General features: G+C 44.3%; 1 protein-coding gene across 2 annotated transcripts in view; it reads right to left on the bottom strand.

The window, feature by feature from the left end:
* RPN2 (ribophorin II) overlaps positions 1–26,581 on the bottom strand; it is a 226,049-nt gene that overhangs the window by 31,557 nt on the left and 167,911 nt on the right. For both annotated transcript variants that reach the window (XM_078652111.1, XM_078652112.1), the window contains exons 10-14: positions 23,273–23,364; positions 21,387–21,501; positions 16,303–16,497; positions 13,578–13,664; positions 8,719–8,814 (exon numbers count right to left, since the gene is read on the bottom strand). In XM_078652111.1, coding sequence (XP_078508237.1) covers positions 8,719–8,814; positions 13,578–13,664; positions 16,303–16,497; positions 21,387–21,501; positions 23,273–23,364 — 585 coding nt within the window. The remainder of the gene's footprint in view (positions 1–8,718; positions 8,815–13,577; positions 13,665–16,302; positions 16,498–21,386; positions 21,502–23,272; positions 23,365–26,581) is intronic.

The raw sequence follows: 26,581 nt of genomic DNA, 5'->3' as shown, positions 1-26,581 counted from the left end.
CTAAGATCCTCTAGTGTCATTCACTGGATCTGCTGTCGCCTTTTCTCTGTACTCTAGGCCGCGTGGGCATCGAATGCGGAAGCGCTTCAATGCAGTCCATCCGAGCTCAATTCCGGGAAAAAACATTCTAACAAAGGAACAAGTGAACATGCCCAATACCTGATGGGGGAGGCGAGAAGATGCACAACGCAATCATAAAACTTTCTTGAGATAAATAACTTGCAAAGACTGGCCCCAACACTAGATGGCAGAAGCATACTTCGCATGTGTATCTACAGCCAACACATGCTATGAATTTAAACATTTTGGCGTGACTCAAAGATGCATGGGAGAAGTTCCCTGCCACCTCGATTCCTGGCTTATTTTGGGAGCAGTGCATTTATTTACATACACATTAAACATTATTAAGTGTAGGGTTTAATACAATTTACAACCTACAAAAATAATAAAAAATTCACATTGTACTACATTGTTTGAGGGGAGGTCTTTTAAGGTTATGACAACCTTACATTTTAGATCACAAAGCATGTATTTATAAGCAGTCATCTTATCTTGATTGGAAGGAGAGAAAGTTACAGGTGACCAGTGCACAGGATCAAACTGACAGCAATAAAAGTTAAAAAGGGATCCTCCGTGCAATCAAATATATATATATATATATATATATATATATATCAAGCTCACTGGGGTCACCACAAATTGAGAGGCACGCAAGCACAAACCAGCCTTTCCCCATTAAAAGCTTTATTCAGGACACGCAGCTTTGCATCATAGTCCGCGCTGCCACAGCAATCCGCCTGACGCGTTTCGTGATGAAATCACTTCCTCAGAGGCTCACGGAGCAGTACTGGCCACACCCATTTAATCCCTTATACGCCTATTTCCGCATTTCTGGGAGATGTAGTCCACCTTAACAGTCCTGAATCGTTGCTCCTGCCGTGGCACAATCGAAAGCCCTGGATGGGCACCAGGATGTTCAGCAGCGTGCAATTCCAGGGTAAGTGCTCCGGACAGAGCTCCTAAGATGTAGCCCCTCGGCCTCCTTCCCTTTACAAGGAGTGGTGCTCTCTCAGCGGCTGGTCTGCCGCTTTTAACATCAAGCTCACTGGGGTCACCACAAATTGAGAGGCAGGCAAACACAAACCAGCCTTTCCCCATTAAAAGCTTTATTCAGGACACGCAGCTTTGCATCATAGTCCGCGCAGCCACAGCAATCCGCCTGGAATTGCACGCTGCTGAACATCCTGGTGCCCATCCATGGCTTTCGATTGTGCCACGGCAGGAGCAACGATTCAAGACTGTTAAGGTGGACTACATCTCCCAGAAATGCGGAAATAGGCGTATAAGGGATTAAATGGGTGTGGCCAGTACTGCTCCGTGAGCCTCTGAGGAAGTGATTTCATCACGAAACGCGTCAGGCTGAATAAAGCTTTTAATGGGGAAAGGCTGGTTTGTGCTTGCGTGCCTCTCAATTTGTGGTGACCCCAGTGAGCTAGAGATATATATATATATTCAAAACAGAGTTCCCTCCAGGAAAGAAGGCCACACACGGCAGGTTAACTCCTTTAATCTGGGACAGCATCCGCAAACAGCCTGGCGCTCCTGACACATATAAAAGCCAAACGCGTTTCGGGCGTAGTCCCGCCCTTGATCACTGGCTGAGAGGAAATCAGTAGCTCTGGTGAATTACGTGCATTTTAATGTCCCCGCCCCAGTGGGCGTATGCGCAAAGCATGTTGGTCTTTGTAGTTCACCATTTCAATTAAACCCCAGTGGGCGCCACAGTACCTCCAAATGTTTCAATATACCCCAGTGGGTGTGTTAGGTGCTGCCCAGGGCGAAGCATAGCCATGAAGCATCCACAGACCGGACCCGCCGTATCAGCTGCACCTCTTTGTCACCGGTGCAGTCATCCCGCTGGTTGAGCAGTGGGGCCTTCTAGCGGCTAGGGCGGCCGCACATATTCAAAACAGAGTTCCCTCCAGGAAAGAAGGCCACACACGGCAGGTTAACTCCTTTAATCTGGGACAGCATCCGTAAACAGCCTTGCGCTCCTGACACATATAAAAGCCAAACGCGTTTCGGGCGTAGTCCCGCCCTTGATCACTGGCTGAGAGGAAATCAGTAGCTCTGGTGAATTACGCGCATTTTAATGTCCCCGCCCCAGTGGGCGTATGCGCAAAGCATGTTGGTCTTTGTAGTTCACCATTTCAATTAAACCCCAGTGGGCGCCACAGCTACAAAGACCAACATGCTTTGCGCATACGCCCACTGGGGCGGGGACATTAAAATGCGCGTAATTCACCAGAGCTACTGATTTCCTCTCAGCCAGTGATCAAGGGCGGGACTACGCCCAAAACGCATTTGGCTTTTATATGTGTCAGGAGCGCCAGGCTGTTTGCGGATGCTGTCCCAGATTAAAGGAGTTAACCTGCCGTATGTGGCCTTCTTTCCTGGAGGGAACTCAGATATATACATGATATATGTATATATATATATACATATATATATATATATATATATACATATGTATATATATATATATATATATATATATATATATATATATATATACATATACATATATATACATATATATACATATACATATACATATATATACATATACATATACATATATATACATATACATATATTTATTTTAGATCAGTGGTCCGATGACAAACCTTTCTTTCCTATATAAATACTATTTAATGGCCATAATACTATGCAGTGCTTCAGTTTCTTTGTCTGCAGCAACTAAGCGTATTTAAGCGCAATGTGAGCCAAAGTATTAATTGTTGTCTCACATAGCAGTAATAGCCTGAATTACTTTGAATGTGTGAGAAAGAGCCTCTTTTCACATGGTTGCCTCACTGTTTGCCTGGAAATTGATGTGGTTTCAGTTGTAGTGCTCAGGGTCCCTGCCAACTAGATCCCCTGAGCCAGTGCTTCATCCCTAAAACTGCCTGGAGGTCATCAGTGAGAACAGACCTGTATGCTCACTTCACATCTTATATCACCCGCCGGGGGACAACCTCGTCTTCTCACAACAACTCATGGACACAATGTCAATCAACGCTGGGCGGCAAAACACACAAATCTACCTTGGCGACTACAATCTCCACTGGGATGACTGCAGTGACGCAGTAGTTAACAGCCTTAAAAATTTCCTTAACGCTTCTGACCTCACTCAAATATGCAACAGCCCGACACATGACAAAGGCTCTATCCTCGACCTTGTCATCTCCAAAGAAGACACCATTCAACTTGACTCAATCCAACCTTGTGACTGGTCAGACCACCATATTGTCACATTCTTCATCAAGGAAAAAGTTAAACGCATCCCGGTGCAATACTCTATGCCCAAAGTTTGGAAAAGAGACTTGAGGAAACTTAATACAAACTCTCTACCCCCTAACAGTTGCAATCTCCTACTCCCCCCTACCGACGTTACTGATGTTCAGTGCCTAACTGACCACTATCTCAACTCAATGGCCTTAATAATCAATGAGGCCGCTCCAATGCAACTGAAAAGAGTGTCCACCAAGATTTCCAACCCGTGGTACAATGGGAGTCTCAATGATGACAGACGGGCTATGCGAACGGCAGAGCGCACCTGGAGATCAGCGCCCTCGACACTGCACCTAAAAACTCTGAGGAAGAAGAGAAACGCATACTTCAGGAAAATAAAACGCTCAAAGTCAGAGTTCTGCAGACTCCAGTTAGACCAAGCAAAAAACCGTCCAAGTAAACTGTTCGAGCTAATCCGATCTCAAGCTAAGGAACAACCCCCAGCCGTCGACATGATGAGCACTACTCCTTCCTGTGAAGATTTCGCGGCTTTCTTTAACAAAAAAACTGACAATATAAGGAGCGACCTCCTCAATGACGCAAGCCTTCACTCAATACCCAATTGCATAACACCTAATAAACTAAAAAACAATGCGACATGGTCATCCTTCGACACCTACTCTGAAGAAGAAATTGACAGAATACTTAGCACCCTAAAACCATCCAATCACCTCAATGACCCTCTTCCTGCTAAAAAGACTTAATTCCGTTGCTCCTCCCACTGTGGACTAAAATTATCAATAGCTCACTTCAGCAAGGAACCATCCCAGACTCCCTCAAAGTTGGTCAAGTCACACCTTTACTGAAGAAACCAACAGCCGACCCCACTGATCTAAACAACTACCGTCCGATTACCAACATTCCCACTCTCGCCAAACTTTTAGAAAAATGCGTTCAACTACAACTTACAAAGCACATAGAACAGTTTGATCTCCTCAACCCTCATCAATCAGGCTTCCGAGCAGGGCACAGCACTGAAACAGCTATGACTCACATAATTGACGACGCCCTCCAAATTCTAGATCAAAATGATACCTGCCTCCTCATCCTCCTCGATCTCTCCTCAGCATTTGACACAGTGAAACATGAGAACCTACTCGAACTCTTAAACACAAGAATGGGCCTCTCTGGGACTGTTCTTCGTTGGTTCACTTCTTTTCTACACAACCGGTCTCAGAAATTCAAGAGCAAAAACATGATGTCCTCCCCAGTACCGGTATCGCTAGGTGTCCCACAAGGTTCCGGTCTATCCCCTACTCTGTTCAACCTAGTTATGGAACCTCTCACCACCCTGCTACAATCATCCAATGTACACTTTCACATGTACGCCGATGATACTCAACTATATCTCAAGTTACAATCCCCCAAAGACATCTTGCGTCTGAACTCAACGATCAGAAGCACCCAAGCTTGGCTGGCTGACAACCACCTCAAACTCAATGCTATGAAAACAGAGTTCCTCCTAATCTCACCCCCCACGAAAATATCTTCCGCACAAACATGGCTTAAGCACCTAACAGCACTCAATGTCCAACCGACCATCGTGGACTCAGCAAAATCGTTAGGCATAACACTTGACACCAACCTCAACATGCAGCAGCATATCAGCAAGGCAACTAAAGGGGCGAACTTCCAAATAAATACCTTGAGGAAACTCAAACCCTTCCTCCCAGCAAAAGACTTCCAATCAGCAGTTCAAGCACTAGTCATCCCTCGCATAGACTACGGCAGCGTGGCCCTCTGCGGCATCCCCCTAACTACAACTGCACCCCTCAGAGCGTCACTAAACGCAGCAGCAAGACTCATCACTGGATCTAAAAAACATTCGCATATCTCTCCTGACTTTAAATCCTTGAACTGGCTGCCTCTTGAAGCCAGAATACACCTGAAAATTGCCTGCATGACGCACAAGGCTATACACCTGAAATCACCCAGCTACCTCACCCATAAACTGACAGTCTCCGGCGGCTCCAGAACCACCAGAAGTACAAACAATCTTCTGCTGAAACCTCGAAGATTCCGGAAGGAAAAAACATACAAACGCTCCTTCTCAGGAATGGCACCCAGGATCTGGAACGCACTTCCTCCGGAAACCAGGCTCATCTCCTCCTCCCTTCTTTTTAAGAAAGAAGTCAAAAATATCCTTATGGCTAAATACACTTGAACAATTACGTCTGAGATACAATCCGATCAGTATTACCGATCTGATTCCTATGCACATGGGTTCTTATTTGTACTAGTCTAAAATGTTTACTCATATCTGTATTATGTTCTATTTTTGTGTTATCTACATTGTTGATGACCTACGTACAATTATGCCTTGCTACCTCATACCTGTAATATTTGTAATAGTTCTACTACTTACCTGTAATATTTGTAATAGTTCTACTATTTACATTAACTTGTTGACCTGCCTTCCTACTATGCTCCCCTGTTTCCCCACCCTTCCACCTCCCTTGTAAAGCGCTCTGTTATCTGCAAAGATCTTGTTCGCGCTATATAAAACTTTTAAAATAAAATAAATAAATAAATTCCACAATTGGCCCCCTGTAAGCCCTTAGTAAATGGTACCTAAGGCATTGTGACTGAAGAGGGTCCCCTAGGAACCCTCACTTTGGCCAATACGACTGCCACTGCAGCATGCCTGGCCTGGGGCAGACAAGACGACAAAGTCGACATGGTAATCTGGCTGTGTGTCATGCCAACTAACACGGCTTAAGGTATAGGTAAGTTACCCCTATAGCAGGCCTAAGGCAGGGTAGTATAGCACAGGTGTGGGCATATCTGCATGAGTAGATATTCCCCTACGATATTTAAATTCATTCTTAGATAATATAAGTGCCAAGGAAGCCATAGAGAGTACATGGGCTGGAAACTCGATAACTCGATCTCCCCAGCACCATAATGGCTTTTCTGAACCCAGGAGTGTTTGGTAACAAATTACTTCTCTCAATAAACCCACAATAATGCCAGTGTGGGGCTTATTGAAACATGTACTCGGAGGGCACCTCAGACGTGCTCCCTGAAAACCTGCAACACTGGTGTGGTCACAGACTGGCTTTAGGCAGCCTGCCACCAACAGACATTTTTCTAGACCCCTGGGTCGAGAGCCCATGCTCTCTGGGACAGAGACAAAGCATATCCTGAACAGAGGTGTTACACCTCCTCCCCTGGGATGGGCACAGTGCTTGAGAGGCAGCCCCGGTTAACACCTCCACTTTGGGTGGGAAAACCAAAGGGAAAACCTAGGAAGAATAGAGGTGTGCCCACCTCATCCAACTCCACCCCTAATGTGGGGGACGTGGGGTGAAACGCATCTTTCAGTCCCCGCTATCTTCAAGCTGGGGAAACCCCGCCAATCAGGGCTAGGACAATGCCCACCTCCCACAGAAGGGTGGCATAACTGTGGCTGTACTCATCCCACGTAAGGTGCCCATTGGTCCTACCTGTCACTCTCATTAAACACCCCTAAATTTAGCATTTAGGTGGCCCCCTCAGACCTAGAAACTAGTGCCTGCCAACCTAAGAAGGATGAAGAAGATGCTGTGCAGCGAAGCCAGAAGACGCCTACTGACTTGATCCGAGCCCTATGGGCCTGCCTCCAGCTTCAAAGACCCTCCAAAGAAGACAACGCCTGTCCTGCAGCCAGAGACCTAAACAATCCGAGGAGGGCTGCCTGACCTTTGATCAAGATCAGAACTCCGGGGGACAGTGGACCTGTCCCCATGAAATTTACACAAGGGACACTGGTGCCCCCCGGAACCGAGAGTCCTGACCACTCTGCACCTAACCCTCCGGCCCGTGTCAAGGTGGCACACTGATCCAGAAAAGGTTCCCCAGCGATCCTGACCCCAAGTCCAGTATTGGCTGACACCTCCTGGGCTCCAAGACGACACCTGCAGTGTGATCCAGAGGCTCCCCCCAGGCCCCCGACGTGACCGGTAAGAAAACACGACGTCCTAAGACACCCCTGCACCTGAAGCCCCTAGGTCTTGGTGAGCTTGACAGACTGTATCCCTATGACCTACGGCATCTCTACTAACCTCTGCTGTGACTGGTTTCCTCAGTGCAGCCTCTGATTCGACGTCTGCAGCCTTTTTGTCCAACTGAGTTTCTACATTGAAAAGCATTGGGCGCCTGATGCTGTATTTGGGCCCTGCACCCGGCCACACCTCGGCTGCTGGTGGTGTATGTTTGGTGCTGCCTTGCACCCCTTGTGCTTGCTCTAACTCCTGAAGTTTGGCCCCTGCAACAGATTTAATTACCTGCAAGCAGTGTGGCTTCAAGCACCCCCAGTCCCTATTGAAACATACAGGGTCTATATCTGAATTTAGGCCCATGCACCTGGCCACCCCTGTGCAGCTGGTGGTGCAGATTTTGAGCTTACCTGAACCTTGCCCTCAGCTGACCTTAACCTCCAAAGAGTGGAACTATAAATTGGGTAGTTACCCGTGAAACTGCATTGTAGTTTTCCTCCATAGGTTAACACCTTGCATGCTCATGACTAGGTCAGCTCGTCATGAGCCACGGCGCTCGAGTGCTCATGACGAGCTGAGCTCGTCATGACCGTTGGAACGCTTGCATGCTGAGCTAATTCCCATGCTGTGCGAGCGTTCCACACAAACGGTTGTGGTCATGACGAGCTCAGCTCGTCATGAGCACACGAGCACTGTGCCTCATGGCGAGCGGACCTCGTCATGAGCATGGGGCGCTGTGCGCGCCCCCCTCCCCCAGCACAGCTGGGGAATATGCCCCGCAGGGAAGGGGTTAGCATTTAACTGTTTGAAAATTGCACTAAGTGTCGACTTTTGAAAGACTGAAGTACTTTTCCTGAGTAGCGCACTTACCTTTTTGCAAAGGTGTTGGTCTTAAAATAAAACTCAAACTAACCTTATTTCTATAAAATTCGTGTGGATTCCCTTTTGAGTTGTGTGTCATTTATTGGTCATCGTGTGCATAACAACTGTCTTACGCTCCTCTGTGTCAGGCCTAAGGCTACTCGCCCACACTACCACAAATCGAGCACTTAGGGTTTACATTGAGGCCTGCACACTTCTGGGGGAATCTCTGGACTCTGTGCAAGGTATACTCACCTGGTGGTCTACCATATACAGAGACAGCTTCCTATAGACTGTCACACTGTACCAATGAAATACAGAATCAGTGGTGCATTAGGAGCAATTTTGCACCCAAAATACCACTGGCAGAGTGTGAAGCATCACTTCAAAAAGGAAAACTACCTTTAAAAACCAACCACCAGTCCATTGGGATAGAGCTGAAGTTTACCTTCAATATACAGTACTGGTGTGAAATATCATAAAAACGGGGAACATTACAAATAAACATTTCTGAATAAGTACTCACCAGGATGAAGAGCAGTAGCAAAGGAGACAGCACTAGGGCAGTGAAAGTGTTGGACACCACAGTGGGAGGTCTCTTCTCGGGCTCTCGGAACAGGTGCTGAAGATTGACAAAACAGACAGAAGTTATTCTGGTCCACAACTCCAATATTAAAATGATTCTTGTGAAATAAAGACGTAACTCACTGGATGACCAAACAAATAAGTTCAAGTCTTTGCATTTTGAGCCCAAAAAAATTCTGCAACCCTAACTGTAAATCTCAGGTAACCATGCTGGTTTCTGTGCAGATGGAGACTTTTAGCAGACCTACACATGTAACATTTTGATCCTACAACTTACAAAAATATCATTAATCAATTAAAAAGCAAATCTATGTTTAGTTTATTAGTTTACCATGAGCACTCTTAAGCACATGTGATCAACACAAGTGATAGGTAAAAATACTGATGGGTTTGGTGGAAGAACTTAAAATCTGTCTATCAATCAATCTAGCATGAATTCTCAGAGTCTGGTGCAAAACATTCTGATAAAGGCAAAGCGGCAGGAACATGACAAAAAAGCCACACGAGAAACTGTGGAAAATATACAAATCTTTAATGAAATGAATGTTTCAGCGAGTCAAGACACCAATCTCTGTTATGGGGCCAGAATCCAGGTAATGGTGCCTAATATAGGACTGAAACGTTCCTAGGTTGGAGATCTTGCAAATACCATTGACTGAAATATTTCTTGTGAAAGCAACAGTAGTTGCCTTAACACGTGTGGGACTGGGATAGGTACCATCAAATACTACAACACCATCTGTTTGACTACGGACAAGACAGGGATAATAAACATTCACAGAAAAAACACTTAAAAACCTGAGATATGGTACTGGCACAAAATCACAGAAATGTGCCTTTTATTTGATAACAACACACACAAGTGACACCATAACTCCGGCCATTCACGCCACAGGGCCGGGTCTTATTCCCCACCTGCTCTAAGGAAGGCCTGGGCCAATGTGGAGTCAGGTTGGCTACAGGCCATGTGACCAATCCGCTGTGGGCCACCAACAACCACCAGCTAGGCCCTGTGTCTAAGAATCCATGAGCAGACAACCCCATTTACGCTGGGCTCTTGATGTGTATTTTCACCAAAGGTAGCTGCAAGATCACGATTTTAAGACTGCAAACCTTTTACGTGGTTTTAATTTCGAATTTTATCACCCCAATGTGTGCACCCCAGTACCTCTCACAGGGCCCAACCTTCCCTCAACACCCACCCCTCCATTGCTGAGGAAATTTGATTCCACAGTGTGAAAATTGTGATTTTCAAGATGGCGAGAAAAAAATAAATGCCCTTCGTCAGCCAATCGCATAAGAAAAAATTCAGACATGAATGATAGGACTTGTGGTTTTGAAAGGTAGCTCCATGCAAAATTTTAACCATGTCCGGTCCACCCTGTATGAAACAAGTTAAAGGATTTACACAAAACCAGCAAATAACGTTTACGGAGTAAAGTTCTACTTCCATGCCAAGTTTGGTGTAAATTTGTTTAGAGGTTTCGGCTGTATGCACAAGCAAAATGTCCTACGGAGCTAAAATGGGAAAACTCTTTCTTTTATCCCCCATCCCCAAACTTTTCCTCTACATGTATCTCCATAAATACTGGCACGCCAGAGCTTAGGTGTCTATGCCAAGCAGCTGCCAGATCTGGAGCAGATACGTCTATGGGCTCAACGGTTTAAGCACAAATTGCCCGTCCAATGGAAATCCATCATGAACCATAACTATATAATGGCAACTTCGACTGTGCTATGTGTGTATACAGTTAATAAATCAAAGTAGTTCAATTTGGCTTACAGATGTCCTAAATAGGCTTCAAGCAAATAAATCAAAAGCTCGAGCTGAAATTATCACGACTTTACCTTTGATGGCAGCTTGCTCAAATAAAAATTCAATGAGAAGTAACAATGTAGGGATTAAATGAGAAAACTATCACACTCCATAAATACTGGCACGCCAGAGCTTAGGTGTCTATGCCAAGCAGCTGCCAGATCTGGAGCAGATACGTCTATGGGCTCAACGGTTTAAGCACAAATTGCCCGTCCAATGGAAATCCATCATGAACCATAACTATATAATGGCAACTTCGACTGTGCTATGTGTGTATACAGTTAATAAATCAAAGTAGTTCAATTTGGCTTACAGATGTCCTAAATAGGCTTCAAGCAAATAAATCAAAAGCTCGAGCTGAAATTATCACGACTTTACCTTTGATGGCAGCTTGCTCAAATAAAAATTCAATGAGAAGTAACAATGTAGGGATTAAATGAGAAAACTATCACATATCTGTCAAGAGAGCCAAAAGGTACTACTTCACCAAAAACACCAACAAGGCAACAAACCAAAAAGGGAGATCTCCAAAATCTACCAAGAAATAAGCAAGCATGACAGACTTAAAAATATTTTTGACGTATAACCAATAGCACTGCAATGGCCTGTGTTTCTTCGATTAAAAAATGGCAACACCATTAATTCTGTGAACATCCGATCTCTCCACCTCTGAGTATACAACACAGCTCAGCCAAAACCTTCCAAACCCATAAGCCATAAAACATGCCAGTATTGTGCTTTTTCTCAAGAAACAACCCAAAAGTCCTGTCTAACTACTGTCCTACCCAGGGCCGGACTGGGATCCAAAACCGGCCCAGGCAAAGTGCCTGGCCGGCCCCCCTCGGTCGTCCGCGCTCTTTGCCAGGGCCGTTTTTCGTCCGTTTTTGTTACAGGGCCGTTTTTGCAGCTATGCTGCAAAAACGGCCCTCTATCAAAAACGGCCCCCAGGGACCCCAAACCGGCCCCCACCCGTGCGGCCCACCGGGGGATTGCCCGGTGCCCGCATCTGTCAGTCCGGGCCTGGTCCTACCTCCGGAATACCCTTCCTCAGGGGCCCACAAGAGGTCCTGAATCTGCCTAGATTGGAACTCATAACAACGAGAAAAAGAAGCAAGCACTCACACTGCTACACATTGTTGCAGCCTACCACACAGTTGATCAAAGCATCTAAAAGGGAAAGGCTCCAGAAATGTGCTGGAATCGGTGAGTCCACACTAGAAATGAACCACTCCTCCCTTCAAGCCGTCATCAACAAGTATGAATTGGGTTAATTGAATTGTTGTTACACAAAATATTCTGTGAAGTACTTTAAGGGCCATCACTATCCTATCCTATCTTTTCTTCAGTAAATAGGTGTGTCCCCTCTGACCCAAAATCTACAGGAGTAACAGAAGACCCACACAATGGGGTGCAATGATACTTAATCCACTTGCTAATGAAAAATAAGCCTATACGTAGAACTATGTTAAATGTGTTGATGTCATCAACGTTTTAGTAATCCTACTAAAGGTTTGAAGCCTGACAAAGGGGAATAATTCAAGCATGTGAATCTATGAAAGCTACAATGCTGAAGAGGCCTTCCGTCTTAATACTCTCCTACAAATTCTGCAAGGGGTCATCAAATAACCCATCAGGAAAGTTTCAACTCTTGTAAAATCATTTTGAACACATCAATCATAAACTAATGGAGTACTCTCCAAATTCTACTAAAATTCAGTAACATCTACAAAAGTTTTATAATTTCTCACTCAATGTTTTCATGTGTCCTCCTAAAAGCTAGTAAATCAAGAATTATTTCACTCCTCCTATCTGCTGATTATTGCTAAACGATTTCAAATTCCTTTAAATAAAGTGATTGAAGGCACAACTTAGACAGCATAATAGAAACCAGAGGATGGCATGTGACACTGATGGTTCCTTGTGGATGTCACAGGAGAGTCTCAGCAGATGTTTCTCAAACTCTATACAAAGTGATAAAATATATTTCAGATCGCACCAGATGGATACAATTTAAAATACATAATGTAAATAAAACAGCTTCAATTTGCAAAGTTCTTAGTTTTAATCATTACTGTAATGGCATCAGAAGGCCTTCTTCCTCTTGGAAGATTAGATGAGGCAGAATAAATGAGCCAACAGGAATTGACTTGAATACTGAGCAAAAGGTCATTGTAAAAAAAAAATGACAGGATGCCCTGGCACAAGGCAGATTTTAGCTTGTGGAACATTAAGGATGATTCGGGAAAAATATGGCCGTGAGAAGTTGCCTTCCTACAAAATACACAGTAGGTCAACCAGAAGCACTAAGGCTAGTCCTAAGCTGATGACGAGCTGGGCTCGTCATGAGGTAGCCTCCTGCTACGCTGATGACGAGCCCAGCGCGTCACCTAACATGCGGTTCCGCAAATCTCAGCGTGCGAGCGGAATTCCGCCAGCACGCATGCGGTTAACTCATAGTCCAAGAGACATGCCTCACATATAGAAATGGAGAGTTAAAAACCACAGATGCATTCCCCTTGTGAAAAGATACGTCAGATCCCACTGAGTACATTTCAAGAACCTCAAATGCCTCAAATAAGCTCCAGAATTAGCCACTTCCCTGTAGGTCACAAAGGCAGAAATGTCTGCTTTACTTTTATTTCTATTTCGCACCAACTGTGGTGTTCAAAAGCATATTAAAGGTGTATTTTACTTAGACAATTCCCCAATTAGTATAGGCAGCAATGCGGTCTCACAAGCAAGCAGTCATGCATAAGCAAATAGGCGTAGTGTGTTGACTGACAAGGGATTTAGGACTGCTATAAAATTATACATGTTATCAGCTCCACAATGATTAAGGCTAGTTATCAAAACTTAACATTTCCTGACGCCCCCCCCCCAAAAAAAAACAGCTTATACAAATACCAAAATTCCTTTGTACCATTACCACAAATTAGTTTGATTAGAGCATGGGAACTGGGGGCCACGATCCATTTTGGAATTACCTGGATGTCCGGTTTGGGAGCAAAAAGGGTTTTGGATTGCACAGTTGCTGGTGCATCTTCCTCTGGGAATTTGATTACAACATCAGCCTGTAAACAAATATAGAAACATGGTTTTAGAAGCTGAATAAACAGTGACCATATGGTGACCTGTCAAAGAAAAATAGCTGAGGCAGCACCCAGGACCTTGGTCTTAGGCAACAAAAAAGCAGAAATATATATCTGTTCAAGGCTGCCTACATATGTTTGGATTAAAATGGTTATGTGTTTAAAATCCCAATTTCTCAGGAATTGTTAGAACATGTGTCCGTGCATCAATGTGGCCACTGCAATATGCATTTGTGAAATGTGCACCATCCACTTGCCGTAGATTGAATTGCTTTTGTGCACCATTTACTAAATGACAAGTTGCAAACTCCATGACCACCTAGGACTAAATTCGGTCCAAAAGGCCTGGTTGTGGGCAGTGTGTTCATCGGTTTACGTTAACTAGCTCTGGCCACTGGGTCCAGACAATTATTTCAGCTACAACCACAGTTCCCTGGTGTGGGCACGCATATATTGCATCTCAAATTATGAATGACTAAGCTCAACAGATGTGCACATCACATGGAACATTACACTGATTATGCTCTGCAGTTCGCTCGCTCAATCTATATTAATAAACACTGGCACTGTATGTTCTTGGTCCCAAATAAGAGTCTCCATAAAATAAGTATGTGCAAGAGTATATACTGTGTACTTAAAATTGTACTTGTCTGGAATTGTAAATAGACAGAGAATTCACATGTGACAATCTACAGTCTGTGAGCAATACATATAGGTAGAGCATCTGCCTGAAGCTACTTACTTGCCTAGACCTAATATACGTCAACAGCATATTCAACTTGGAATGAGCTAACAATCTGTGGTCACTAGGTGTGCAAAGTCCTTCTAGCTGTGAAAGATCACAATCAACAACCAATAGCTATAGAAAAGGCATTTATGTGTGAAATATGGACCCATTAACTACAGCTATGGCATTTTCCTGTGTCGCTTGCTGATCACATGTACCCGACACAACTCAATCGGTAAGTAGCAACGCCAGTTAGCATCTGGGGTGCTAGGTTTTGATTTCCCAGTCCAGTTCTCATCGGATGCGTTTGCTTCACAACAGCTACTAAACACATATGGCACCTTAGCTGGTTCTTTTTAGAAGAAGTGTAAAGATTGGTGCAGAGTTTAAACTATAATTAGCATAAATGCATTTGATAATGAAGACTGATGGGCAGCATGAAAAAGATCCCTTGCCTAAAACAGTTGGGTCCACTGTGATTGCAAGCAGCACCTTTTATGGGCACCACTCATAAGCATTTTCTTAGGGTCTTGAGCAACCATTGGTTACTGGTCAGTATTCAGCTTGGTTGCTGTGGTTTACCACTTTTGCCCCAGGCCCACGATACTGCGGCATGGATAATCACGTTGCTATTTTTGGACGCCTGACTATCGAGGCTTTCTTCAGAACATGGACGGATTTAGAAACTCAAATGCAGTACAACATAACGTCAAATCAGTGGTTCACCTTAGGAAGGAAAAAACAAACCAATGTTATAGAACCTCCTGGGTCTGAGAAAGTGGCAGAAAAATTGGATTGCGTGTTTTTTAGATGAAAGTGTAACTCTTTAATAACATTGGCGAGATAGAAAATGTGTTCCTATGTGGCTTAGATTGGTTAACTACTCCTTAGGGACTACACAAGTAAAAAGGCCAAAATATAAGGGGTCTTTATTAAATCAGTAACCCAAAAATCACCCATACAAACATCTATTACTCCATCCAGTAACGTCAATGGATTTAAAAATGATCAGAGGCAACCCTTAACTCACCAGGATGGACTCAGGGTGCCTTTGTCTCTAAAACCCTGTATCTTGGAAACATGTCTTTGTCGTTTATTTATGGTGTAGGGGCCAACAGGATCCTGGTCTTTTGGGGTAGAACCTGACTGAAAATAAGAATTTATATCTTCAGAGTCATGAAGGCTAGAAACATAATGCCAAGGATGACTCGGCCTTCTGGGGCAGAACACGGCGGATACTGGCACTACATATATTTGATGGTAGGGAAATGCAGACAAGCTGATCACATTCAGTATTAGCTAGTGATTGAGCATTTACATGATCTTTCTCATTTTTGTTTCCTTAGTTTTTTTAAATTTTATATAGAAGCTACACTGTGGCAACCAATTAGCTCATCAGTCACCTCCATTCACTGAGATGTTCTCATCCAGTCGGATGGGTCTAGTGCTAGTTTTCTTCTAGCTTAAGCTACTGTGAACTCTGCGGAGAGCAGAGCTCAAAGTCTAACTACTTTGCAGTTTTCTATCCAGTCAAAAGCCGCAGGGGGTTAGGGTGTAAAAACTGTTGAATGTGTGCAATCTGAACAATATGGCTACTCCAGATACATAGAACACTTCTCTAATTTATAAACATTCCTCAAAGACCCTGACAAAGGGCCGACAAATTAGCTCTTAAAAGACCGATTAAACCAGACAGGAATACACTAGTTGCTCAAGCTATTTCTTATTTTGAAAAATATTAGTTTAACTCAAAGATTACTATTACTGGTATTAGCATGGCATTTCTAAGAAGTTTTAGTTTAAGTTTGCTGCCATGGAAATAGCCAATGCTTGACAAAGGAAAATGCAGATTTCCATAACAGATGGCACACAAAGGATGTCTGAGTAACTTACCATGTTCCAAAGGATGGGATTTTCTAGAGTAGCGTCTCCAATGATCAGATAAAGTGTGTAAGTGCCAGAGGCCGAATCAAACTCAGTCTTCCTTTCCGTGGGATCCAGCTCAAACTTATACACGTTCTTGTTGTCTGGCTCAGCGACAAACACAACCTCTTGCCCAGTCTTGTGGTTGTGTAGGCGAACAAACGTCTGAGACGACAAAATGTGGAATAAATGGAGGGTAGAAAAACATTACCACGCACAAGACTTCAAGAGTGTCAATTTTACAGGATGAAAGATTTTTTTGTACAAGATAAATCCGACTCAATCTTTTGATCACTTCACTAAACCCTTTGGATGCCTACTGGCAAACTCCTGAACGAGGAGGCCTGGTGCTCATTTCGAGACACATATTTAATAAGCATGCAATGCCACTTGTGACAACACACACACACATACATCGGATAGGTCGCGGATGGATTCCCTAGCCCACGTTCAGTCAAGAAATAAAAGTGGTGGTTATGGCTACAGGAGATGCTAAGGACAGCAGCTACTGATCTGATACTTCCCAGCCTTGCCCACCAGCTCGTTCTTTTTTCCTGTTGGTGGGAGAAAGTTAGAGAGGAGCAGTCACATCCTCCCACCATCCTTCCAATTAACGACTAACAGAATAAACAAATAAGGAGGTAGAGATTGGAATGGGATGAACTAGATTGTTTCTAGACCATACCCTACCAGTGTCCACTTTCTGATTCAATTTGGCAAGCATCTCCCAATGATTCTATGTCCAAGAGAAGCACTGGGAGAGTAAGGTGCTGTGTGCCAGTGCCCCAGAAAGGAACCAGATGCGGTTTGGATTTCTATCGCAAAAGAAAAAATCCAAAATGTCAGGTTCTTAGCTGGAGCGCAGAAACACACGTCTGCGCACCATTAAGTAGCCGGAAACTCTTTGGATGTTTTCTTAGCCTTTGAAAAATCTAAACAGAGCACAGCTCCTTGTTGGAGCACATAAACACGAGTTTGTGGCCCAGCCAGGAGCCCAGACACTATTTGAATTGTTCTATTATAGGAAGAAAAAATCTAAACAGTGTCCAGCTCCTTGTTAGGGTGCTGTGATATTGAGGTGGGTCATAGACTTATTTAGCAACTGGGGAAACCTACCAATCATAGACATTCACGAAACTATAGACACGTGGAGGAGTCCTGGGCGGGGGTGGCTTGCAAGACTGACACCTTTTTCTTACTTCAGAATTCCTTGCACAAGTTGAACATATTTCCTCACATTTCTGTGGCAGAAAGTTGCAGAATGTGTTGCCAACTGCAAAACTACCAAAACCAGTGTTTCCAACAGAAGCAGTACATCACATGTATAGGTGTTAGACTTGACTTTTTCAGAGGGTTTACCCCAAGACTTTATGACCTCCTATTTTTCATTGGTTTTAGCACTCTGGGCACTTTACCACCGTTATTCCGTGCTAAAGTGCATATACTCTCCATGAAAATTGTGTTTATGGATTGGTGTTTCCATGATTGGCTTATTTGTTTTACTACTAAGTCCCTAGTAATGTACATATGTGTGCCATCCACACCAGTAGCCTTTCAAAGGGATTCTCTGACCTGCCACTGCAGTGTTTGCGCGCAGTTTTTAACTGCCATGTCGACCTGGCAAGTGCACCCACTTGCCTGGCCCTAACCTTCCCTTCCATGTAAGGCACCCCTACGGGAGGACCAAGGTAACCCTGTGGGTAGGGTGCAGTGTGTGTGAAAGGTAGGGCATGTACTGGTGCATGTTACATGTCCTGATAGAGAAATACGGTCCATTTCGTTTTTCACTATTGTAAACCTATCTGTCTCATAGGTTAACATGGAAGCTGCTTTATGACATCTCACAAGCATAACTTTCCCTTGGGACAAGATAGAGGCATAGAGTTGGGGCTGCCTTAACTCAGGATTTAAAAATACATATTTTAGTAAAGATGATTTTCACATTGTGTGTTTGAAAATGCCACTTTCATAAAGTGAGCATTTTCTCGCTTAATCATCTATATGCCTCTGCCTATTGTGTATTTCCTTTCTGGGTTTTAGACTGACAGGGGCTGGTTTGTGCATTCACACTAGACAGACATCAGGGAGTGTTGAGGTGTGTCCTGTCTTTCCTGGGTGACGCATAGCCTGGCTGAATAGACAACTGATCCGGGAAAGGACTGGACTGTGCTTTCTGTACCCTAAGTATCTCCAAGGGCTTGACGAAGAGCTTGCCTCCTGTTGGAAGTCTCAGGGAAGTCAAAGACTACAATATATTCTGTGTAGCGGCTTCTGGAACTGGATGTTTCAGCTGCCACAGAGGAGAAAAAGGTAACCCAACGCCGCCGCTGCTGGCTCCCTGACTTGAAGGCACCGCAGAGTGCTCCGCTGCACTTTGCACCTCAACCCTGGTCTCACCGACGACGCCGTCTGCCGATGCCACAGAGCGGCTGCTTGTACCATGACCTGTGGGCACCGCACTTCACACTGCCGCCCTGGTATGCCCGCCGCGATACTGTCACCGACGCCGCTGCCTGCACTGTGACCTGTGGACACCGCTCGTGGAGAACACAGAGCACCGTCCTGCTTTGCAACCCCCCCCTCGAGATTTCTGCAAGATCAGATGCCCTGAATCTCCAAAGCTACTGTTTTACGGGTATCCCTGACACTGTAGCGGACCTGTGACGCCACGGTCGGCCAGGACTGCTGGATTTGTTGTTCACAACGCTGCGATTGCCGCGGACGGAGCTATTGACTTCAAGGAATTGTATATAGTCTATTTTTGCTTTATCGGTATTGTGGATTACTGTACTGTGGATTTTTATTGTTTTGGTCTTGTTTTACACAGATAGATATTGGAAAATGTTTTCAAAACTGGGATGGTGTCCTTTTGTAGTGTTTGCACTGTATTACTGTTTGTTATGTGCAAATACTTTACACAGTGCCTTTGAGATAAGCCTGACTGCTCGTGCCAAGTTACTAAGAGGGTGAGCAAGTTTTATTTTAGACGTGTGATCCTCCTATCCTGACTAGAGTGGTGGATTCGGCCTTGCTTAGGTGCGTACCTTAGCCAGCCAGAAACCCAATTAACATCGGACCAATGGTAACTGACAGAAACTGACCAAATAAATGATTATGTGAAGTCAATATAGTGTACATTTGGCCTTAACATAGTCACAATTTGGTCTAATCCCCTCTTGTGCAACTGGTGCCTCACACATGTAGGGTTCCATTTCTTGGGGGAAGTGTTGGAACATAGTATAGTAGGAGTTCTGCCATTTGCCTGAAATTCCCAGTCACAGCAAAGGGAATTTGTTGTATCCATACTTTGTCATCCCCAGGGGATTCTGGGTAATAAAACAAGTTGGGATTCATAGAAGCCACATCAGGGTGCATTTTTCTGCCTCAGTAGCTTTCAGAAATGTCTAGGGTTGGTAGGTTTCCTTGGGAGTCAACTGACCTGGGCCTAAATACTGCCTAAATCTCCAAATAGAATCCTAGACCTCGGGAAATGCAGCTTAGGGCCAAGTCTTGGGATGGTTGGGTATGCTGAAGGAAACTACCATGGATTAGGAGAAAAGGTTGACAATCTGACAAATGTCTTGTTCAGAGCACTGGCCTGGCCAACCAACCAGGGTGAGGCTGTCTGACCACAGATGATAGAAGCCTTATGAAGTTCAGATGTTGAAAATATAGGTTTGTGGTGTGTTTCCATTAGGCCAAGATGTGATATTGATGACGAAAAGATAGTCATTTTGCTTTCCATTTTCAAAATTTCCCAAATGCTCTACACCCGGTTTATCACCCTTGGCCACCCGAAACATACATAATACCCATCTAGGTATGGTATCTTTACGGTGAAGAGACCCATAGTAACAACAGAGGGGGTTGAGATTCGTCAGGAATATGATCCTTCACAAGGGAAGCTAGAGGGAATTACCAGGTCATAAAAGAATGTATGAAAAAACTGACCAACTGATCAATTTTCACTGTTTTCTACTGGCCAACCCGTCAGACCCATGGACTTCTAGCTTGCACCAATAGATTCTTTAGATTTTACCGAATTTGAAAATCTATTGCTTATAGATTTTCAAATTCGGTAAAATCTATTGCTTATATAATTTACTTTTAGTACTATGTTTGATACGTCAGCAAAGGAATAGTGCACCATAAAGGTGTCTCATAAACAATTTAAGGATGTGCATAATAGTTCACAATTGGTGTGCAGATTATATTGCCTAGGAAAAATAATAAATACTTGTTACTGCTGGAATGCAGATATTCAGTGCAATATTTCATGTATTAAAACCTGCATTTTTCATGATATCTTCAGGCTGAAATGAGATACTGATGCAGGGTTTGCACCAATATATAGCCCTGAATGTGCCAATCAAACAGTTTGTATGGCTACTATGCTGATGTTTTGAGAAACAGCTTGAGCACTGATAAGAACACACATTACAGCAGAGAAAGGGTAAATGGGACATGTTCGAAAGCACAATATTGCTGCTACTACCCTCTGTCTCTGAACAGCCTTTCCTATGTTCGGTTTAACAATACTAATAAAAAATATTTTTGAAAAAATAAATTAACTAAAACAGGTCACCTCTGATGGCCCAAAAGTGTCCCTTAAAACGTTTGATTTTAGAGGGCTTACTTTCTAAGTTTAAGTCTTACTCTTGGCAGGCTTTACTTGAATCAGAATAATAGTGTGGTGTCGGAATTTAATTGAACAGTACTTAAAATGTATAACGTACTGCAATAGTTTCTGGATAAGTTGAAGAAATGCACATTTCATTATCGTTCGAGCATGTAACAGGCATCAAAAAACACAAACCACGCAGAAATTCTGAGTGAGAGCTCAGTGCCTATTGCACTTTCAGAGAAAATGCTGTATTAGAAAATTCTACTCTGGAAATTTAATGAAGCAAATTTTTTGTACTTTACATGGGATGATGTATCCTATTGGTCACAGCATGATTTATTAAATATAATTTAACTATGAAAAAACACTGAAGGCCTTTTTCACTCCAATTACTTGCTTCTGGAAAAAATGAGGAGCAGCCATGCCTTACCTGATGTGGAGAGACATCAGCTCCAGTGTTCACATCTGTCAACTGGAAAGACAAGGCAAGGTTCTGGTGACTGTCAGCAGTGAGCGATGCTTTGGCTTTGGATGGAAAAGTCACCCTAAAAGGCAAGAAGTAAACTAAGTGATGCAGAGTAGAGTTTGTTACAAGTTGCACATCTAATATCATAGCCACCCACATACTGATCAGCAAGACTTCACAGTCTTCGAAGAAGAACATATTTCAGGGCATGCACATCTACAGCCACACACTCTACGAACTTGCAGCCATCTCTGGATTCTGTCCATAATTTCTCTCCAACCTTCGTATTTTCCAGTTATTGTTTCAAACAAAAATCATTTAAAACGGTCCAGCGCCCAAGCTGCTCTAATTACCTCTAGGAGAGGCCTTAACCGCATGCGTGCAGCGGCTATTTTTGCGCAACGCGGCTTTTTTCAAAAAGCCGCGTTACATGACAAGCTGAGCTCGTCATCAGCGTGCGAGCGGCACGACTCATGACGAGCTCAGCTCCTCATGAGCGCCGAAGGGGTTAAAGAGGGTCTAGACAAATACTTTGCTACTTTTCCAAAGGCATATTGAAGCGATCTGCCCTGTTCCGGATGTATTTCTTGTGGGGAAGAAAGGATCCTCAGCTGTCAATGAAAACACCCAGATACATGTAGCTGTTGAAACCATTCACCCACATTTTTGATTTTGTTCCCTATGATCATTGTTTTCGGCTTTTGCAAGTTCACCACAAGGTGGTTCTTAACTGAAAATATTTGAAGGGTGTTTGTCAGTCGTTGAAGGCCTATTTTTGTCTGACTCATAATGAATACATCATCGGCATAAAACAAACAGGCCAAATGCTTTCCACCTATTTTGGGAGGTTAAGGCATGAGTTGCAGCAGCACCTGAATTAGTCTCCTGCTCCTCACATATGGGGGTTGTGCCTCCTGCTCCACGGAGAAGGCATTTTCTCCACGTAGAGGAAGGATATCTAAGCTGATATTCAGGGGCTCAGAATGCCCTTTTTAATTATAATCTAGTCAACTGACTAAGCAGAAAATGTGGCCCTTGTTGCTAGGTTTAGGTACTCGGTGCGCAGTCTTGCAGGAGAGACGGAGGACCAGACACACCAAGCACTTTGACTTCTGTATTACTGACACCGCTGTAAAGTTGTATGTAGTGCAATTGTAGACTAGACCACATACTTCGATCCCTCTCCCTCCAGCAAAAACACCTTACATCTGAAGCCTACAGTTCGTCGCCTTTGTACTGAGTCCATACACAATAAAGGTGGTCCCAAACAATGATCCATATAGTCAGTGGCTTAGGTAATCTCACCTGTAAAATCAATTAAACATTTGCCAGTGTATCTGTATCATTATGGGTGACACCATGAGTATTGGATTTGGTGTGTAAAAAGGGGTTCTGCGTCTGTTGTGCAAGTTATGGATGGCAGTCCGAACCATAATTTACAGATTTCTGTGTTTTTGGTCTTGATTCTAAACCAAAATGCACTCTACTTTGCTTTTTAAAGTGAACTTTTGAAGTTTTGTAACACATATGTTGAGGTGTTATAATCATGACAACTTGAACTTCACTTTAATCTCGGGTGAATGTGTTTATATAAGCCTGCAATCTTATTTATGGCGTTGTTATTGTTGTACCTGTTACCATGCTAATCGTTCAAAGTAAAAACATATAAACACTTGATTTGTCCTCTTTGCATTCCAATCACCACCTTTCAGAGATGCACTAGTCCATTACCATCCAAATACTAAATTTTCATGTAATATACACCTCGATCTCTATCTCTCTCTCTCCCTCTAGAAAAACGCAAGCAACAGACAGACTGGCAATTAAACTAAGAAAGAAAAGTAATTTACTTGGCCATTTTTGGTGCGATACTCTGATCCTTGTCCACTATAGAGAGCTCCACATTACTGATGGCAACTTCAGTTGAGACCTTGACTTTCATCTGCAGATCGAAAAAGAAGAGTAGACTTTAATGCAGCTGAACATTCACTCTTCTCTCAATGAGAGGCATTTGAGAGGCCCATCCAAATCTCACTTTACTGTTGTCTCATGCCCCCTTCAATGTTAAATGTGCTCCTTTCTATACTAGTAAAACACATTTTCTTATTAATAAACCAATGCAAATTTCATATACCTACGTGGGGAGCTCTCGGTCTTCTCGGCGGGATATTAATAATTTAATTACTCTGGAGATTAACATACTGTGTCCTCATCGTGGGTGGCGTACGAGTGTCAAAAATGCTAGAGTGGTTTCCATTGAAGTATAAGGGGAATATAACTGGTTACAAGCAAATCCACATAATTCCAATGTCATTGTAAATCCAAAAAAGAAAAAAGCTACTACTGTAGAGTTCAGAAGAAACAAATACCAATGTCGACTTGAAAATTACAGCACAGAAGATCCCAAATTGTGTTTCTTTTGTAGCACGTCTGTGAGAAAGTGCCCTCTTTCTGCATGGTTGCCCCCTTTCTTTGCTGAACTGCTGATGTACTTTGACTGAGTGTGCCCTGGGCTCCTGCCAATCAGGTACTGAGGCCCTATGTTCTTTCCCTAAAACGGCATTGAAGACCAAACCCAGTTGGCACTCTTTGGCCACAGGTCAGTCCCTGGTAAATGGTACCACATGTACCCAGAGCACTGTGACCAGGGAAGGCCTCCAGTACTTATTGTGCCACCATTAGAGGCCCTGTACCTTTACACTCACACACTGCCTTTGCAGGCTGCGTGTTTTTGTGCAGAACAAAGTGAAGAGTCGACATGGGACACATCCTGGTGTGCCATACCTACAACCCACTGCCCTGGCATGGATCAGCCACCCCTCTAGCTGGGTGCACTATACCAGTGGTGAGAGTACAGGTGCATGAGCTCTGTACCCCTACAGTCTCTAAGACAATTCTTAGACATTGTAAGTGCAGTAATGCCATTAAGAGTATATGGTGCTGGGAGTTTGTCATTATGAACTCCACAGTACCATAATGGTTTTACTGAAAACTGGGAAGTTTGGTATCAAACTTTTCAGCACATTAAACCCACACCGATGCCAGTGTGGGATTTAATAAAATATACACACAGATGGCATCTTAGAGATGCTCCCTGAAAAATTACCTAACACTAGTGTCCAGGCTGAGTGGCTGCTCTGCAGCTGCCACCACCAGACGTGTTTCTGGACCCCTGGGTCGAGAGCCTGCTGCTTTCGGGTGCTTGAAACAATGCACATCCTGAGACAAGGTGCCAAGCCTCCTCCCCCAGGTTGGGCAGGGTCCACGAAGGGGAAGCTTCAAAGGCTTGCCGCCGGTGTGAGCTTTCCCAGGCCTTTTGCTGCTTCCAGCAACTGATCCCCACCGGTTCTGACCCCCACTTGGGTAGGAGAACCGGTGGCAAAACCAAGTGAGGAGGGGAGGTGTGCCCACCTTTCTCAACCCCACCCCTCAGGTGGGGGAGGTGAGGTGAAGCACAACTCTCAGTCCCCGCCATCTTGCAGATGGGGGACCCAGCCAACCAGAGTGAGGCATATGTCCCTCTCCCACTGGAGGGTGGCATAATAGGGGGTTTAATCCACCCCAAAGAAGGGACACATTGGTCCAAACCTTTTACTGAGCTGTAACACCCCTAAATCTAGTATTTAGGGGCACCCCTGAACCGTGCCTAGTCAGACAAGCATCGACCAAGAAGAAAGGAAGAAGAAGGACCGAACAGCCGTTCCGAAGCTAAGAAGAAGAGGACGCCCACTTCCTTGGCCCCAGCCCTACCGGCCTGTTCCCACCTCGAGCGTGTAGAAGTGAATTTCCAGTGTGTCCTGCAGCCAGCAACCTCAAGAACCCAGAGGACCTGCCCTGCATTCCAAGGAAAAGACTGTCTCTGTGAACATCGGATTTGCTCTCCCACAGACTCCAGCTCCGGCAAAATCTGTGAGAATGCACCACTCTGCACCCGTCGCCCATTGCCCGAGTGGCCCAACACCACAAGGAGGTCTCCTCGGCGATCCTGACCCGCGATCCAGTGATCCCTGACCTGCCTCAAGTCCCCAGCCGACGCCTGCAGCCTCAATCCGGAGGGTCCCCCCCAACCGCGACCAGAAGCTGCTAAGAAGATTTGACCCTAAAAGACACCCCTGAACCCGACACTCCACTGCCTTGGGTGGCCAAACAGACGGTGTCTAGCCAACCCCCAGCATCCCAACTTATCTCTCCCAGTGGTGGTCACTCCCAGAAGACCTTTGTCTGTACAATATTTTAAGGTATTGCATTTCCAGTAATTCTACTGTAACAAAACCAAAGTATATATACACGACTGCAATCCAAACTGTATTGTTACTGCAAAGTATAAATCACTTACCCTTGCAAGGCTTGCTTGGTTCTAAGAAATAAATATACCTAAATATTTTTATACGAACAAAATTGGTCTGAGTTCAGTCTTCGAGTGTGTGACATCATTTGCTGATTGAGTGTGTACAACAGATGCTTAACACTACCCTCTGATAAAGCCTTACTACTAACCCACACTACCACAAACCGAGAGTAAGGTGCTTTCTACTTTTACCTCTGCCTACCTTAGGGGTTCCACTGGACTATGTGCACACTATACCTCTTTTTGGTATTGAATATGCTACTTACCAGTATGCATCTGTTCTTGGCATGTAGGGCTGCTAACATTCATATCTTAGCATTAGATCGCCGCCTAGTGTTGGGCTCGGATGATCGCACATTGTTGTCCTGGAAGAGTCTTCGAAGTATCCTGAGATAGGTGGCTCCTCCCCTGGACTACAGTGCGCATGGGCATCGGCTCCATCCCCAGATTGTTTTTCGCCATTGTGGCAGAAGATGGAGTGAAAAGTGTAAAGGATGTCCATGCTAATGAATAAATACAATAGTATATCTGCAGCTGCGACAGGCACCGGGGAGGAGGGCGGGCGATATGAATGTTAGCAGCCCTACATGCCAAGAACAGATGCATACTGGTAAGTAGCATATTCAGTTCGAGGCATGTGGGCTGCTAAATTCATATCTTAGCATAGAATACATAGCAGTCCCTCCATCAGCGGCGGTTGCCCGTGCCAGCTGCAGAAACCTGAAAAAGTGTCTTCAGAACAGCCTGTCCTACAGCAGCTTGCTGCTTGGAATGCACATCAACACAGTAGTGTTTTGTAAAGGTATGTGGT

Source organism: Lissotriton helveticus, chromosome 7, assembly GCF_964261635.1.
Source record: "Lissotriton helveticus chromosome 7, aLisHel1.1, whole genome shotgun sequence".
Classification (NCBI taxonomy): domain Eukaryota; kingdom Metazoa; phylum Chordata; class Amphibia; order Caudata; family Salamandridae; genus Lissotriton; species Lissotriton helveticus.
The sequence above is the reverse complement of the archived record's forward strand: the minus strand, read 5'-3'. Positions and strand labels throughout refer to the sequence as shown.